The following is a 19,109-nucleotide window of genomic DNA, read 5'->3' as shown; positions in this document are numbered from 1 at the left end:
ATTATGCTTCGATATAACGTATAATTCGATACAACGTACAATTTTGAAAGTAAAATGTATGTTATATCGAAGTTACCCTGTATTTGCAAGTGGTTGAAAAATCTTGAACGAGAATTGTGTCTGGAAATAATCTGATATTATAATGATGAGTTTTGGTAGAAGTACTAGGAATTTTAAAGTAAAAGGCAAATTCAACGGGGTCGATTAGAAGATCAATCAATGAACAGTTCTGCGATTGGACCCATGAACATGCGCTTAGTAAAAAACGTGAATGTTTGATGGTATTGATAACAAAAAACATATTTTGGGCGGGACGAAGTTTGCCGGGTCAGCTAGTGCCATATATTCCAGAAACTATAAAATATAGAAAGTTGACCGTCTTCGAAAAAAATGCACTCTTTAATAAAATCTGAAACATCGTCGAACACACTATATCGCTATCTTGATTTTAAACAAAATAAGGATTAGTTGTTATTTGTAATGTCGTTGTTAGCAAAACGTAATAAGTCGTTGTTAGCAAAACTTTTGACGTAGGACTACGTCTAACCGGAAGATATAGGGGGTGAAATGGAAATCTAGGCACTGAACAAGTAGGAAAAAATGCAAGATCAAGAGTTATAAGCAAGAACGCTTATAACTCGAGCATTTCTCAATAGATCGCAAAGGTTTTTGCATCAATTGATAGGAAATATATCTACGCATCTATCATAACGAATAACATTTCATTTTTCTGGAGATAAATAATTGAATAATTGTGAAATATCAAGCATTGTCAAAATACACTATGTGCCCATTTTTGATTGGTCCATTTTGTGCTCCTCAAATCGTACCGACCAAAACGGGCAACCAGAGCAGCAGCGAAATAGAATGAAGCACGATTGGAAAGGAAGAAGAAAAAAATGAACGAAACATTGGTCGCAGTCTCACACATGCGTAATTCTCGAGCCAGCCAGTCAGCTTAAAAATCCCCGCTCCGCTGCCGTAACGATCATTCTCATTCAAACCGTACACCACATCGGTTCGCATCACAACACATCAACAAACCAACCCAAACAGCCATGTCTGGACATGGTAAGGGAGGAAAAGTGAAGGGAAAGACAAAATCCCGCTCGAACCGTGTTGATCTGAAGTTCCCCGCAAGGGTAGCTAGTCCGAGCGCGTTAGTACCAGTGCACCAGTCCACCTAGCCGGCGTTATATAGTTTCGGCCGCCGAAGTGATCCAGTTAGCTGGCAAAGCTGCTCGCGACGATAAGAAAACCCGCATTCGGAACAGAACACATTCGGTTCGGTGGACATCAAGACAACAACAGGCAGTTGCAGCGAGTGGCAAACGCAATCGCAAAACGGCATCAGGTAGCAGAAGAAAAAAGTTTGTTCTTTATACAAACTGCTTTGGTGGCAAATCCAGAACAAGGCGGCATCGAGGGCGTTCGAAATGGTTTTTTTCAAAACCACGAGTACAAAGTTTTCTAAATTGGAACCATTCCATAAAACAAGGCGCTTTTCAGGGCCATTAAACCTTCCAAAAAAGAGTTTAGGAAATACAGTTCAATGCTTTCTAAAACAATATCCAAAATAATAATAAAACACAAATTGATTTTTTCATAATTTGTTTGCCAGGATATGATGAGTATGTGAATTTGGCAGTTGTTCTGAGCTTATTGATTTTCACCAATTCTTAAATTGCTTCTAGATTGAAAGTACAGTAATTTACACTTATCTCGACATTTAGCTAATTGGACGGACATGTAATGCGACATATTTAGTTGGACATTTTTGTAAACATAGAGTTCGCGGTCCAAATTATGACCCCACATTGAAAGTTGACACTGTACCACTGTCATCGCAAATGTTCAATTACAGGTTAAAATTACCTCCAATCCGATACTGAGTGGTGGTAATGCGACGTGCCATTGAATGTAATTTACTGTAAAATATATCACAAGCTGGATGGGAAGAAATTTTCCAACTCTGAAAGCTGTGGCGAGTGGCAAATGCAATCGCCAAACAGAAAGGTTTAGCCGAACAAGATGGGGATATCGAGTGATAACAAAACAATAAACTTTTTAGATTGAAGATAATTTTGTGATCCTGAAAAGGACCCTTTTTAGCCTGCATGTGAATCCAACGAGCGAACAAATCGTAATGAATGTATTTTCTTCTACTTCTTCTTTTTGGCTTTAAGAGGGTTTAAACTTTTCAGTTCATTCGCCTCTATGAATGTATTTTTTTTGCCATCGCTCCCTTTTAACGCTCATTCGTTCGTCTCGTTGGACTCGCCCCTCTGGCTGAGTCTGCCGATTTGTCTCTATCCTGTGAGTGTGTACCGCTAGAGTATAAAACACGCGGACCCCAAAAAAATATCTTATTTTCTTTCAAACCGTAAACCCGTGTGGTTGTACGGCATCGGCATCGTGGACGTAACAAATGAGGACAAGTTAATGGAAAGGCAAAGTCTCACTCGAACCGTGCAGGTCTCCAGTTCCCTGTTGGCCGCATTCACTGATTGCTCCGCAAGGGTAACTAGGCCGAACGGATTGGTGCCGGAGCACCAGTATACCTAACAGCGATTATAGAGTTTCGGCCGTTGGAGTGCTCGAGTTGGCTTGCAAAGCTGCTCACGACAATCAGAAAACCCGCATCAAGAACAGAGCAGCTTCGGTTCGGCGCTCATCAAGGCAACAATTAGTTTCAGTGAGTGGCAAAGTGTTTCTCCGACATGTCGCATTAAATGTAATTTACTGAACAACATGTCACAAACTGGATAGGAAGAAATTTTCCAACTGTGAAAGCTGTGGCGAGTGGCAAACGCAATAGCTAAACAAGAAGGTTTAACCGAACAAGATGGGAATATCGAGTGATAACAAAAACACAACACCAAAGGTTCTTTTCAGAACCATCAACATATTCATAAAGAGTAAACAGTAAACTAATCCATTTTTCAGGTAGATAGGTAGGTATTCACGTAGGAGAAGAAAATAAAACAATATATTTAAAATATATATTTAACAAAAGCTGTCCCCTTCGTATAGTCCTACGTCACTCCGGTTATGTCCCCGACATTACCCACCCGTCTTTTTTCCCAGTAAAAAAGCCTATTTTGCGTATATAAGTGATTTGTTGAAAATTGTAAGAATCATATAATTTTTTTTTGAGAAAAATGAATTTAAATTTTTGAATTTTTTTTCAGTATAATTTAAAAAAAAAGTATTCTTCATGAAAATTTAAACAGTTTCCTACATTCAATTTTTTGACAAGAAATTTGTAGATATTACTGTGTTTTTGGGTTAGATTTTTGTAGAAGGCGTGCTAATTTAAAATGCCATAAAATATTTTTCATTTGCCCAGGATCGAATGTGATAGTTTCAGCTGTCCAGTTTCGATAAGACCATTTAAAAATTCATTAATATTATTAATGAAAAATTCAAAACGATCGGCTGATTTACATGTCAATAATTGGCAACCTTGCCATTTCGGCCTGGAAAATTCGTGTTAGAATACTATTTACCAAATTCTGCTGAACGATTTCTCGATATTTGTTCCATGTTTCCGAAATTACGACCTTGAACTCTTCAATCGTGGTGTACCGTTTTCCCTCAGTGTTGATTCTGCGTATAAGGATCCCTCTGAGATTTTCAACAGGATTCAAGTCTGGAGAGTGAGCCGGCCTGTCCAAAAAAATAAGTTTTTGGTCCTTATTCCATTGCTTGGTTTCCTTACTGATACGGATATGATATGATATGTAAATTTTTTGTGACGATATTCACGCAAGAACGGTAGGAGAGAGGATTCCAGAACATGTAAGTAATCCTTGAATGATGTGAAATCAATCTTGAGCTTTCCGGTTGCACAGAATCCCGCCCAAACCATGCACGATCCTCCATTAAAATTCCTGGTTGAAAAATACTGTTCCCTTCTTCCGTAAATCACGCCAGTACCCGTTGAAAACATCAGGACCATCCTAATTGAATTTTTTTTCGTCAGTGAAGATAACCTTAAACTTTTGGTTATGGTATATAGTTCAATGTATTTTTCGGAAACATTCTTTGTCACAACATACCATGTCCCACTGTCAGATCATGTGAGCTTTGGAAAAACACAGACGTCTTCCGACGTGGGATGGTGTAAGATTATGAGTTTTAACCTTTGAAACCCTCTTTATGTGGGGATTTTTTACCAAAACTTGACGAATTGTCACCCGAGTAACATTTAAATTGAAATATTGCTTTATTTGCTTTTTTACCATTGGGTAAAAATCAACCAAATTTTGCACACTTTCTCATTGATGTGTATTGTCTACATGCTGTCAAACTCGAAGTCGTGTTTTTCGATTCAACGAAAATGGAGGTGAACCAACGCGAGTTCCTGGAATTTCCTGACCTGTCGCACCGGCAGTTGGGAAAAATGATGAACATTCACCATTCTACCGTCTCCAGAGTGTTGAAGCGGTTCCAGGAGCGGTTGACGTTGGACCACGGCAAAGGAGCTGGAAGAAAACCGGGACCGGAGAATAAAAAGACGGAGGGAAAGGTGAAGCGGATGATTAAAGCAAATCCCAACGTCTCAACCCGTGATTTGGCTAAAAAGATCGGCATGTCACAGAGCTACGTCCAGAATGCAAAGAAGAGAGCTTTTTTTTTATCTGTATTATAGTGATCTTCAACTCATTTGGCTGGTTAAATTGGCTGGGATTGGGAGAGGAAAGCATACCGTTCAATCCAGTGGCAGAAAAGAAATGGGATTGAGAGAGAATAGCATATCGTTCAATCCGGTGGCAGAAAAGAAATGGGATTTGGATAGAATAGCATTCCGTTCAATGTTCAATCCGGGCCAGAAAAAAAATGAGAGTGAGAGAGAAAAGCAATACTGTTCAATCCGGTGGCAGAAAAGAAATGGGATTGGGAGAGAATAGCATATCGTTCAATCCGGTGGCAGAAAAGAAATGGGATTTGGATAGAATAGCATTCCGTTCAATGTTCAATCCGGGCCAGAAAAAAAATGAGAGTGAGAGAGAAAAGCAATACTGTTCAATCCGGTGGCAGAAAAGAAATGGGATTGGGAGAGAATAGCATTCCGTTCAATCCGGGCCAGAAAAGAAATGAGATTGAGTAAGAAAAGCAATACTGTTCAATCCGGTGGCAGAAAAGAAATTGGATTTGGATAGAATAGCATTCCGTTCAATCCGGGCCAGAAAAGAAATGAGATTGAGAAAGAGAAAAGCAATACTGTTCAATCCGGTGGCAGAAAAGAAATGAGATTGGTTTAGAATAGCATACCGTTAAATCCGGTGGCAGAAAAGAAATGAGATTGGGAGAAAAGAGCAAAATGTTCAATCCGGTGGCAGAAAATAAATGGGATTGAGAGAGGAAAGCATACCGTTCAATCCGGTGGCAGAAAAGAAATGGGATTGGGAGAGAATAGCATACCTTTCAATCCGGTGGCAGAAAAGAAATGAGATTGGGAGAGAAAAGTAATACTGTTCAATCCGGTAGCAGAAAAGAAATTGGATTGGGAGAGAATAGTGTTCAATCCGGTGGCAGAAAAGAAATGAGATTGGGATAGAATAGCATACCGTTTAATCCGGTGGCAGAAAAGTTCAAATCCGTTCAAATCCGTTCAATCCGGGCCAGAAAAGAAATGAGATTGAGAGAGAAAAGCAATACTGTTCAATCCGGTGGCAGAAAATAATGGAACTAGGAAAGTAGAGCAACACTGTTCAATCCGGTGGCGGAAAAGAAATGAGATTGGGAGAGAAAAGTAATACTGTTCAATCCGGTGGCAGAAAAGAAATGGGATTGGAAGAGAAGAGTCCTTCGCAATTACAACTAAATGGATTTCCGAGCGGACACCGGCTACCGGCATACTGTTCAGTATTGTGGCACAAAAGAAATGGGATTGGAAGAGATGAGCAAACCGTTCAATCCGGTGGCAGAAAAGATATGGGATTGTGAGAGAAGAGCATACCGTTCAATCCTGAGCATACTGTACAATCCGGTGGCAGAAAAGAAATGGGATTGGGAGAGAATAGCATACCGTTCAATCCGGTGGCAGAAAAGATATGGGATTGGGAGAGAATAGCATATCGTTCAATTCGGTGGCAGAAAAGAAATGGGATTGGGAGAGAAGGGTCCTTCGCAATTACAACTAAATGGATTTCCGAGCGGAAATCGGCTACCGGCATACTGTTCAGTATTGTGGCAGAAAATAAATGGAATTGGGAAACAAGGGAATACTGTTCAATCCGGTGGCAGAAAAGAAATGAGATTGATGGTATGGGATTGTGAGAGAAGAGCATACCGTTCAATCCTGAGCATACTGTACAATCCGGTGGCAGAAAAGAAATGGGATTGAGAGAGAATAACATGCCGTTCAATCCGTTGGCAGAAAACAAATAGGATTGGGAGAAAATAGGAAAATGTTCAATCCGATGGCAGAAAATAAATGGGATTGGAAGAGAATAGCATACCTTTCAATTCGGTGGCAGAAAAGAAATGGGATTGGGAGAGAAGGGTCCTTCGCAATTACAACTAAATGGATTTCCGAGCGGACACCGGCTACCGGCATACTGTTCAGTATTGTGGCAGAAAATAAATGGGATTGGGAAACAAGAAGAGAGCTGGACTACATACATACAAGGTACAGAGCTTCCCAAACCGCGATGAGCGGCAACAATCGACGGCTAAAACTGGGGCACGGAAGCTCTACGAGGAGATGCTGACAAAATATGGTGTGATGGACGACGAAACGTATATAATAGCCGATCAAAACAATTGAAACAATGGAAAAATGTAACTGGTCTTATAGAAACTTGACACTTGAGAAATACAAAACCTTTGGTTTACGCTCAGCGCTTGCACACACATATATGAAAATCATGCAGTGTATGGTAGTTACCAATACCAATACACTAGAATATAAGTTGAAGCATTCTTTGTTTACAATGGCACAAAGCAGCAAGATCATCACCTGGTCTTATGAAAGTTGGACAGAGTGTATCTAACTGGCTTTAGTTCCATATGACGATCATCTGAATCGGATGAGTAGATCAAAAGTTATGATTTTTTTTATCCCTCCTGTACTCGCGTGCAAAATCATAACACGTATACTCGCGCACGGTGTCACAGACCGAAAATTGAACTTCTCTGTAATGTTGCCATTGTGTATTTTTCAGGCTTCATTGGCATTTATTTGAAGAAGAGGGTATGATTGAATGAAAAAACTCCAAAACATACGTTTTCTTCGTCTTTATTATCTTTTAATAGTCATCTAATTCGGTCTCCTCAAAATAGAGTAATTTTTGATACTCCAACACAAATAACGAAATTTGAATTTTTCACTGTTATTAATTAAAAGTAAGCAACTTAATATAACTCATGGAAGAATAAATAGCTATAAAATATCATTAAAACGTATTAATCGATTGTGGTTTCATTGGAGTAAGAATCAGAACATAGCATAACTGCATGCTCGAAACAAACATATTTTTTACATTTCATGCAGTTGTTGCGTGTTTTTCGGATCTTTTATCGAAGAGAAGAATGTATAACGACCTTCTAGATAATTACCAGATGATAAAGGTTATGGAATATAAAATTTGCATATTTTTAATATTCTTTGTCTCTATTTTCTTAGTAAACTAAGAATTAATGCTTTTTTTAGATGGGGCATAAAAAGATAATATAAAAGGATTTCTAGGAACTTCCTTTTTTCTTGTTTTCTTGTCGATATTGTCCATTATAAAAAAATATCCCCGAAACTGTAACTGTTAAAAATTACCGTGAGCTACCGATTAGTTAGTTTACTGTTTACAATTCTTCCACAAGTGTGTATAAGTATGACCATTATATTTAGCGAATAACTATACGAAAATCGAAAATTTATATTTTGCTTTTGAACGTGAATCTAACGACAAATATATCGACGAATAGTTAATATATGGATCCGTTCAAACCAGTTACAAAAGGGACTGAAATCAAATAAGAATAGTCCGGTAATGATCTTATACATTATATTTAATAAATATTCCACGCCACTAACATTAATTTATACATTTCATTCAACAATATTCTTGAATATGAGAAAAGGCACTTGTCCAAAATAGTTACTCCTATACTCGCGTCGGTGTGTCAGACCGAAAGTGTTAAAAAAGTGGCACACGTCCCCTTTGTACCAACACATACGATACACTAAACGATGACGAACGACGAATAACGAAGCTAGAGAGAATCGCAAAGTCGTAGTGTTGATATTTTCTGAGAAATGAACGAATTATTGATTTCTCGGTCTGACAGACCAATGCGCGAGTTTAGGAGTGTTGAAGGAGAGATGCGAGGAATATATCATTTGCATTTTTGCTGTTCGGAATTTGAGTCAGTGACGAAAATGGTTCGAAACAAGTGTAGGGGAAGGCGGTAAAGTCGGACACCTTAAGTAAAAGTTGATTTTTCCGAGAATTCAACAAAAAATATATAGCTAACAAATCACAAATTGACAGTCTATGTCTCTTTTTATAATTAAAATTGTATTTGAGGCAGAAATTTTGTAAAATTCCCCAAAATGCCCAGCATCTTGAAAAATAAGAAAGAGTCGAGAAAGACGGACACTTGAAGAGAAATATGAACACTAACTGAAAAGTTATAAAGGGTGTGTCACATCAAATTGCATCACGGAAAAAACGCTGTAGAAATTCGACCAGTAGTCCGATACTTTTGAAAATTTTAGACAGTAAAATAAAAACTATTAAACAACTTTTGGCATTTTATTTTTATTCATGCTTCGAGCCCAAGCCCGTATGCTCGCACCTTCCTCTTTACCCCGTCCATAAGGTTCTGTACAACGTCAGGTTGTAGTTTTTTTTTAACAGAAATCCATTTTCTCTTGAAGTCCGCCTCCGATTTGACAACTTTTGGGTTCTTCCGGAGGGCCTGCTACATAATCGCCCAATATTTCTCTATTGGGCGAAGCTCCGGCGCGTTGGGCGGGTTCATTCCCTTTGGCACGAAGGTGACCCCGTTGGCTTCGTACCACTCCAACACGTTCTTTGAATAGTGGCACGAAGCGAGATCCGGCCAGAAGATGGTCGGGCCCTCATGCTGCTTCAATAGTGGTAGTAAGCGCTTCTGTAGGCACTCCTTAAGGTAAACCTGCCCGTTTACCGTGCCGGTCATCACGAAGGGGGCGCTCCGCTTTCCGCAAGAGCAGATCGCTTGCCACACCATGTACTTTTTGGCAAACTTGGATAGTTTCTGCTTGCGAATCTCCTCCGGAACGCTGAATTTGTCCTCTGCGGAGAAGAACAACAGGCCCGGCAGCTGACGAAAGTCCGCTTTGACGTAGGTTTCGTCGTCCATTACCAGGCAATGCGGCTTCGTCAGCATTTCGGTGTACAGCTTCCGGGCTCGCATCTTCCCCACCATGTTTTGCCTTTCGTCGCGGTTAGGAGCCTTCTGAACCTTGTATGTACGCAGGCCCTCCCGCTGCTTGGTCCGCTGGACGAATGAACTTGACAAATTCAGCTTATTGGCGACATCCCGGACCGAACTTCTCGGATCACGTCTAAACTGCTTAACTGACGGAGCATCCATTTTTGCCGTTCTTCACCTTCCGGTCGATGGTTAGGTTCTCGAAGTATCGTTTTAGTACTCTGATTGGACGATTCCCAGCATCTTACCGATGTCCCGATGTGACAACTCCGGATTCTCGCAATGAGTGCACAGGATTAATTCACGACGCTCTTTTTCGTTCGACGACATTTTTCCAAATTTTCGAAAAATTGACAGTGAAGCATGGCCAACGTGATCTATACACTCTTATCTGATTATAGGCGAAAGCTGAAGATATAATTCCTAAAAATAAAATTTCTACAGCGTTTTTTCCGTGATGCAATTTGATGTGCCCTTTATATTGAAATTGAAGTTGAAGATCTAAATAAGTTTTAGAGGCCTTCACATAGCCAGCAAAATAATTGAACCGAAGGCCTTGACTAATTCATCTAGAAGAGCCTTGTAATTGTTCTCATTTTTTCATGTCGCAAATATCTTCCGGCATCCGCAATGGCATGTTCGAATTACGTTTTAAATCCCGCTAAGACAGGCTTTTCCAGCCATCTGAGTGGGCTTTTTTGAACGAATGCTTCAGTATGTTTTTTTTTCAACCGTTCGAAGGCTTATGTTCTGACTTCCGTTAGAATCTTCTCTCCAGTTCGAGGAGAAGTTGCACCAGCTCTTGTTCCTGCTTCTGACTGAAAACTGAATTAGTTGCTGTGTTTGCTGTGTTCATGGGGGATCCATTAACTCCATTAATGTGCTCCCGTGGCCGAGTGGTTAGCGTCAAACCTAACATGCCGGGGGTTCGGGTTCGATTCCCGTTCTGGTCGGGGAATTTTTCTTCAAAGAAATTTCCTTTGACTTGCACTGTGATCACGCGTATTCTAGAGCTTGCCACTCAGAATGCATTCAAGGCGTGTTATTTGGCATAGAAATCTCAACTAAGTACTAATGAAAATGATGCAAGTAATACTACGTTGAGACGGCGGAGTTCCTCTAGGAACGTTAGTGCCATATAAGAAGAAGAAGAAGATTAACTCCATTAACAGCTTTTATAGCTTCTTACATTCCCTGGCTCGTCCATGACCTCCGGTTGCTCTTGAAAAGTTACTGAGCATCTGTTAAAAAAAATGGAAGGGATAACCAAATTGTTTTCAAAACAAAATGTGCGTCTTTCCCTTCGGTGGAGTGTCCGTCTTACCCGACTTGATTAATATATTTTTAACATACATATTTCTGGAGTAGAAATGACAAAATTTACCGTTGATTCTATAAAATGGAAAATATCCAAAATGTTACTTGTTAACACTTAACTTATTTTTTGGAAGATGAGAATTTGCATCGAACTGTTGTTTGCAGATCATTTTATGTTTTTATTAACAATTTTGACACAAGACCAGCTAGGTGTACACAGTAAGTGTCAATAGTATTGAATACTGTATTGGAAGTTTGTACATTATTCAAACTTAGAACAAAAAATGTAATTTATCAATTATACATAAATGTTCATCTTACCCGCCCTGTCCGTCTTTCCCGACTTCCCCCTGATTAAGCACATGTTTAATTTTTTGCCATGAATATGCATTTGTAAATCTTTTATTACAGTCAAATGCAAAAAAATGGCTCTATTCAAACTGGTTGATGGCCAACAAAACATAAGTGTTCGGAATTTGAGACAAAGCGGGTATGGTTGGAATGGCTCACCTAAATCGCACGTAAACTTCGTTGGGTCCGTTCTCGGTGTCCGGTGGTAGTCCTTTGGCTTCGATAAGTACTATCGTCACGACCGAGCTCCAAATTTGGGACTTCAGTCGCCGGGATGCGTCCGCAAGCTTTGGATTCCGCTGAAAGTACTTGAGGGTTGAGGAAAGTGTGCAGATTTAGTTTGATACAAACAGAAACCGCCAGCAGAGGGGGAAAATTCCGGGAAATCGCTAAACGTGAAACTAAGGGAGCTATGGGATATGAGAGTTTACAAACTGAAGGAAAACATATTCATACTTTTTAGCTTTTTTTTCTCACTGCTGAACGCCTTCACAGCTGCGGTCTGTTTGTTCGGGTTGGGATCCGCAAATGATACATTCCTCAAACGGAACGTATAAAAATTAAACCAACCAAAAGAAAAACAACTTACATGTACCCAACTAAAGGCGAATGAGGAGTGCAGCGGTGAGTAAGAAGCGGAAAAAACAGTGGAAATGATACTTTCAGGATTAACAGCATTCCACAGGCTTACTTGTTCCTTGTCTTCTTGCGTCTTTGGCCACAGTGTTACGCTAAGCTTGATTTCACCGAGATCCTTCAGCGGTCGCTGGGCATCCTCCAGCTTAATCGTCATATCTTCGGCCCGATTTAGCTCCAGCGACGTTAGGGGAAGCTTTGCCGAACCCATGAAATCATCCTGGAGGCCCCAGTCGTAGTCAAAAACCTGAGGGAGAGCGGGAGAAGGGAAAAGTGAAGAGCTGATAGAGATTTGAGATCCGGTCGGGGGGAAACTAATTGACTCACTTTGATGTTAATCGGCTGGAAGGGATCCTCTACGGGAACGATGAAAGTTTCGTCCCACACTGGATTGAGTTCCTTGTGAACGGTTTTCGATTTGTACAATAGTCTGCCACCCACCTTAAACTTAACGTACGGATCACTGGTACCTGTGTGCGTGATGGGGGCGGATGATTTTATGTTTGATTGATCGATTAGTTGAGCGAGAAAGCGCACATACGTACCACTTTTATCCATCGCCACCAGACCGTGGCCACTTTGCAGATGTATTCGGAGCTGGAAGAAGGAATGCTGTCGCAGCTGGGCCTCTCGCCTTCGCTGGTTCTCATCGCCGGTGGAACAGCCGCTCGTGGTGGGAACATCGTTGATTTTTGGTAGTCCTCCTATGCTAGTGCTAGGTTCAACATCTACTTTGGTCGTCAGCTTCAGCGTGTTTGCCTCCGAACTCATTGAGGCATGCCTTTCGTTTGATCGCGCCAGGGGAGAATCTCCTATCGTTTGAGCCCTGTGGCGGGGCGATTGTGTCTGAGGTGTTGCGGAACTACTGTGCTCGGAGCTGTTATCGGCGGCGTAATCACTCTGACTGTCGCGTCGTTCCAGTTCCTGCCCGCAGGAACCCCGCAGCCGTTCTTTACTTCTGCCGCGCGACCAACGGTTCTGTAATTCACAATGAACCCTCATTGCGTGAAGTTACACTCATTTGAACTCACTTACCCTCAAGGTGTTGAAGAAACCATGCGTCCGCTGTATCACGCCGGGGACGGTCGGATTGGCCGCGCTGCGGGCTCGCTGTGGTGACGAGCTGGGTGAGTCCCCGGAAAGGCCGCAATCGTTACAGCTGAGCTCCGATGCCGATTTGCTCAGATGCTTCCGCAGGGAGGAACACTTGGATTCTAGATTCAGTCGAGAACGTTCTACAGGTTTAGTAAGATCCGCCAGGGGGGAGGCCAATAAAGATGTTTAACCAAGCGAAATGTGGAGTTGTGGCAAGCAGACAGACAGAGATATGAAATGTAGAGCGAATTATTGAAACATTGTTGTTCTCTCAAAGTCGCAGAACAAGCACTTGTCGAATGTTTCAATGGTTGCTTTGCGTATGTGTGTTTGTCGTGGTTGGTGGGTCTTGGTATTGCCGGTCAAAACGATTCGTCATGTTGTCGTATTTAAGTAAATATCTGTTTGTGTTATTTAGTATCCTCATGTTGTATACGTATCCCTCTCAAAAGCGTAGTTTTATGTATGCTACCGATTGTAAACTAATTTCTCCAAAAAACGCGCATTTCTCGCATTCATTTTGGTTCTTGATTGAATGCAAGAATTCAAGACGCTAAGTGCAAGGATACTATAAAGAAGTTTCTGACGCTGACAGCCAGGAAGCTATAACATATTGAACGTCAGTAGTCGACCTTGTACAGTGTTTTGTACAACCTTCAATATCATCTACATGCGATCCAATTTCCGATTACTGCGCAATAATATTTCACGTATTTTACATTTGTGGACAACTTTCAATCATATAAGTTTTGATTGCGATTTCTCGCATTTTGAGTTTTGGGTTTTAATGCAGTGTGTAGTGGAAATTCATGAATCGTTTGTGGATTTGACTCACGCCAGCAACGACAATTTTGTTTGTTGATATAGCCAAGAAGTGTCTAGTCAGGAAAAATAGGGGATTATGTCCATGACACGACCGCATTGTTGGCGTAGTACAGTAACTGCCCGGTTGAATCACTGTGCTAAAAACTCTTCTCGTTTATTGTATTCTCGATTTTATATAATATATGAAAACAGTTTGCTTACTATATGCTTACGGCAGAATGAACCGGCAACTGATTGGCCCAACATTTATTTGTTTCGGGTGTTTGTCAGTTTCTAACAACAATAAAAAAATAAAACCTAGAGTAGTTTTAGAAGGAAATAACTGCACTGTGATCCATTGTGGAGGTAAAATTTCGTCTGATATTAGACTGATAAGATGTTTTTTCTACTACAATACAAAATATAAAAGTAATCAACCGAGAAAATTAGATTTGTCGATCATGTGATGTTTCTAAATTCCGGACGAGGCACTATGCTAATAATATCAACAAAAAGCAATTTACACAGAACGGCAGTTAATTATTTCAGTGATACGATTGAATGGACAGAACAAAACGAATACAGTGATAGGCATAAAAAGCCCACCATGGATGTTTAGAAACTTTTCTCAATTTCGTTTATTCCATCAAAAACTACTACCGTAATAAAATAGAATTGTTTGTTAACTATTATTCTTTCAAGTAATTAACAAGTTTAGTCATTACAAGTTTAGTCATTTTTGCTAGATTTTGTTTACTCCTTTACATGACTTCTTTAATGTGTGAAATTATGCGTTGTCAAAAATGACAAAAACCCATCCCAAAAATAATATCAAAATCACTCAAAACCTTTGAGTAACCCCTCGTTTCTTCATGTTATGACAGTTAGAGCTGTGCGGTATCGTTAGCGATCGATTTTGAAGCGATATAAACAAAGTGTTGTACATTGCACAATGGTCCGAAGATGCATTTAAGTGGAAATTAGTATTTAGAGCTTGACAGTTATTCTCTAGACAATAACTGTCTTAGACAAAGTTGTTACTCATGATAGAGCGCTCGTTTTTATGTTGTCAGAAATAGGGTGACCAAAATTTTCGATGAAATAAAAAAATCTAACTTTCTTATCTTTATAGATAGAGGTAAACATAGTTCGACAATGTTATAGCTCCAATTATTTGGGACATCTTTGTAGAACAAAGCTTTTTTATATCTTTTAAAATAATCGATTTAGCGCTTTTTCCTAAGTTGCATTAGGGTGACCATGAAAAAATGGATTTTTTCTGCTTTAACTTTTATATTTCAAATTCTACATCAAAACTGTCTTCATACGACTTTCAGTGCTTATCGATACCAACATTTTGCGATGCAGAACTTGTCTATATCTCAATTCTACTCAAAGTTATTGATGGTTTTTTACCCAAAATATCATGATTTCAATTTTAATTTGCTTAAACACGAAAAATAACAGTGTTTTGAAAATCACACATCCGGTAGAGTGAAATATGCTCTTTCAAATGCCACCAATAAACTTTGTTTACGTTTGCCCCAGAAAGAATGACAAACAATTGAAGAGAGCGTATTTTTTGGGAAGAAATATCAATAACTTTGAGTGAAGTTGAGATATCGACAAGTTCTGCATCGAAAAATGTTTGTCTTAGTAAGCTCCAAAAGTCTTTCGAAGACAGTTTGAATGTATAATTCGAAATATAAAAGTAAGAGCGAAAAAATTGTTTTTTTCATTGTAAATCTAACGTAAAATAGAAAAAGGCGCTATATCGATTATTTTAAGAGATAGAGAAAAACTTTGTTTAATCTTTAAAGATAAGAAAGTTACATTTTTTATTTCATCGATAATTTTGGTCGCCCTTTTTTGATAACATAAAAATGAGCGCTCTATCATATGTAACAACTTTGTCTAAGACAGTTTTTGTCTAGAGAATAACTGTCGAGCTCTAAATGCTAATTTCTTCTTAAATGCATCTCCTGGACCATTGTGCATTGTATTAAAAACAGCAATGAATAGCGATTTTATTAATTTTGGTTTGAATAAAAAACAATTTTGTTAAGTAAAAATTGCAATTTCATTTGTCTTCATTATACGGGGTTTTCCATTTCGGGCTTTCGAAAGTATACAGCCCTGCACTGACAACCGTTTGACATAGCTGTCAACCAAAGCGTCATATCGTTAGTTGAATGTCTGCCATTTTACAATATGGATCGTTTTAGCATCGCACAACGTGTTAATTTTGTTAAATTATACTATAAAAATGATGAAAAAACGGGAAATGTTTTTTGAGCATTACGGACGGATTTTGGTCGTCATGGACGGCCTACAGAGCACACAATCGCTAATGTAGTGCGTGAATTCGAACAAACTGGATCCGTAGCGGATATTGTGAAACCTGTGCATCATCGTAATGTGCGTTCGGCCGAAAATATTGCTGCTGTTGCTGCCAGTGTGGAGGATGACCCGAATGTTTCGATTCCACGGCGTGCTCAGCAATTGGGCTTGTCAAACACATCATTGTGGCGAATTTTGCATTTATACTTGCACCTACATCCATATAAAGTCTAATTGATACAAAAATTAGAGCGTGGTGACCATAGAATGCGTCGGGCATACGTCGATTGGGTGAACGAACAACAGCAGCAAAATGCTGAATTTTCGCATCAAATTTTCTTCAGCAATGAGGCACATTTCGAGCTCGATGGCTATGTGATCACCCAAAATTTCCGTATATGGGGCTCAGAAAATCCACATGTGATTGTTGAGAGGCCATCGCATCCGCCAAAAGTCACTGTTTGGTGCGCATTATGGTCTGGTAGAGTCATCGGGCCGTATTTCTTTGAAAATGAGGACGGCGAGACGGTAATTGTGAATGGTGAGCGCTATGGCCGCATGTCAACCGATTTTTTTGACACAAATTGAAGATATAGATACGGATGACATGTGGTTTCAGCAGGACGGCGCCACGTGCCACACAACACGACCGAACATGGCCATATTGCGAACGAAATTTGAGGGACGCATAATTTCGCGTTTTGGTGATGCCAATTGGCCGTCCAGATCATGCGATTTGAACCCGCTAGACTTTTTTTTGTGGGGTTATGCGAAAGACCGTGTCTATGCCAACTCTCCGCAAAATCTTGAACATTTGAAAGACAACATTCGTGAAGTTATGACCGAGATACCGCCCCATATGTGCTGAAAAGTCATCGAAAATTACCTGTTCTGGATCAAGGTGTGCGAGGAAGCCCTAGGTGGACATTTGAATGATGTTGTATTTCACACATAATGGCATAAACCAAACTTTAATTTGAAATAAAAGTTTCATCGAAATTCGAATTCTATGTGTGTTTTATTTCAATTTACTTTCGGAATTTAAAGTTGGAAACCCTGTAAAAACAACATTTTTCATTGCATTTGCATCATGTTATTTTCAATTCACAAAACTTTAACCAAACATTTTATTTCAATGGCACGCAAAATGAAAATAGAGAACAAGTATAAAAACTTGAGTTCGAGAAATAACAAATCACACAACAAAAGCAAAAAAGATAAAAGCATCAAGCATCAAGCATCAGTATTTATTGTGGCCTCCTTAAACTACAATGACCTGTTGAAGTCGTTTGGGCATTCTATCGACCAAGTTCTGCAGGTGCTGTGGGTCGATTTCGTTCCACGCCTTCTGGAGAGCCGTGAAATAAGTGTCCTTATGAGTGGCACAATCTTCCACCACTTTGTTGTCGAGAATGGCCCAGGGTCTCAATCGGGTTGAGATCAGGACCTAGTGGTGACCATTCCAGAGGTTTTATTTTGCGTGAACGAAAATAGGCTTTGGTCTTATTAGCAGTATGCTTCGGGTCATTGTCCTGTTGGGAAACGAAGCTGTTTAGTTTTTCGAAACGAATCTTTCAGGTTGTCCTTAAGGATGTCAATGTAGACATCGGCTGTTGATTCCGTAAATTCGCACCAGATTTCCAACACCAGCCTAGGAAGAGCATTCCCACACCATTACATTGCCTCCTCAGTGCTTGACTGTAGCCTGCAATTGACGTTCCTGCAATCCTTCATCATCCTTCCGCCAAACTCTTTCGCGCTGCTTCTTGTTGAAAAGCTCAAATTTCGATTCGTCAGTCCAAAGTACTTGTTTTCCTTGAGTTTGTTAACATGTTTCCGGGCAAATCCCAACCGTTTCAGTTTATTTTTCTTGCTTATAAACGGACGTATTTTTTGTGAATCTGCTCATGAATTCATGCTCAGCTAGTCTGCAGCGCACGGTTCTGGTCGATACTGCCGAGTATGAGAGGTTTTTCTGTATGACTTCGACTTCTACTTTAGGAGATTCCTTCATTTCTCGGATGATTCGTTGATCCGTCCGGTTATCGGTCTTCCGACGACGACCTTTTCCGGTTCTGTCAGCGAACCGTAAGAATAGTGCTTGTGTACAATTTCACGGACTGCTCCCCGGCAAATTCCTAACTCCTCTGCAATCTTCCACTGTGATATCTGCTGCGAATGATCCTGCACAGCAATATTTCGGATTTGCATGATGTTTTTTTTTCCACCCATTTTGATTTTGTTGAAAACTCTTTGTGTGGACACAAACAATCGAACTTTATGTGTCAACGTAAATAACATTTTGTTTATATCGCGTCAACTGAATCACTAAAAGGTTGTAACTAATATCGCACAGCCCTAGTTGTCAGACCATCTAGAAACGAGGGGTTACTCAAGGATTGAGAATGATTTTAATATTATGTTTTTGGGGGTGGGCTTTTATTTTTGTCATCGCATATCTGCAGACTTTAAAGAAGTCATATGAGGAAATCAATAAAATATAACAAAAATGTCAAAACTTGTTAACATATTAAGGACCGCTCACGAGTTTTCTCGTGTTTTGCGTTTCATCTGTTACGGATGGATCACAAGCGGAAGGTGCCATACTCGTTTTGAGTCTGATCGTGCTAAATCGGCTCGACAGGCCAGATACGCATAACCTCTCTCTCAATACTCCACCAGCTGCTTCTGAAGCTGCTTTTTTTAGCATTTGTGCCATTCGTCGTTCAATCCGCGCGCGCATCATTGCTCTGGCAACGCGACAAGATACCAGTTTCGATTTTTTTTATTCATTATGTTCTCATTTTGGCTCATTATGTTCTTGAAGCATTTCTAACAGAGAATTTGCAATTGTTGTCAGTTTCGAAATTCGGTTGTAGTATGTGTTAACTTCACACAAAGTAAGTTCTATTTTGAGAGTTTAATTTTGCTTCTGATGGACTTATAAAACTTGCCCCGCATTTCCCCGCAAAACTTTTTTAATGAAAGTGTTCCTCAAAGTGTCTTTTATCACTCAGCACTTGAGTTTTTCACCCGAAATCTCCCCTTCTGGATTTTTTTCTCAATATTAACCCGAATCAGCCATTCCATGTCAAACCAGTATAGTGGTTCTCAGATTTTCGTCAAAAGTGGTAGTTTTGTTC

General features: G+C 39.9%; 1 protein-coding gene across 9 annotated transcripts in view; it reads right to left on the bottom strand.

Moving 5' to 3' along the window:
* The window catches only part of LOC129764655 (multiple C2 and transmembrane domain-containing protein), a 207,601-nt gene that overhangs the window by 47,384 nt on the left and 141,108 nt on the right, over positions 1–19,109 (bottom strand). For 6 of the 9 annotated variants that reach the window (XM_055763957.1, XM_055763955.1, XM_055763956.1 and 3 more), the window contains exons 3-7: positions 12,763–12,962; positions 12,273–12,705; positions 12,055–12,197; positions 11,681–11,974; positions 11,251–11,390 (exon numbers count right to left, since the gene is read on the bottom strand). In XM_055763957.1, coding sequence (XP_055619932.1) covers positions 11,251–11,390; positions 11,681–11,974; positions 12,055–12,197; positions 12,273–12,705; positions 12,763–12,962 — 1,210 coding nt within the window. Of the gene's footprint in view, positions 1–11,250; positions 11,400–11,680; positions 11,975–12,054; positions 12,198–12,272; positions 12,706–12,762; positions 12,963–19,109 lie in introns of all 9 variants that reach the window. The other 3 variants (XM_055763959.1, XM_055763960.1, XM_055763961.1) reach the window with 3 other exon arrangements.

The sequence above is a fragment of the Toxorhynchites rutilus genome, chromosome 2 (genome assembly GCF_029784135.1).
Source record: "Toxorhynchites rutilus septentrionalis strain SRP chromosome 2, ASM2978413v1, whole genome shotgun sequence".
NCBI lineage: Eukaryota > Metazoa > Arthropoda > Insecta > Diptera > Culicidae > Toxorhynchites > Toxorhynchites rutilus.
The sequence above is the reverse complement of the archived record's forward strand: the minus strand, read 5'-3'. Positions and strand labels throughout refer to the sequence as shown.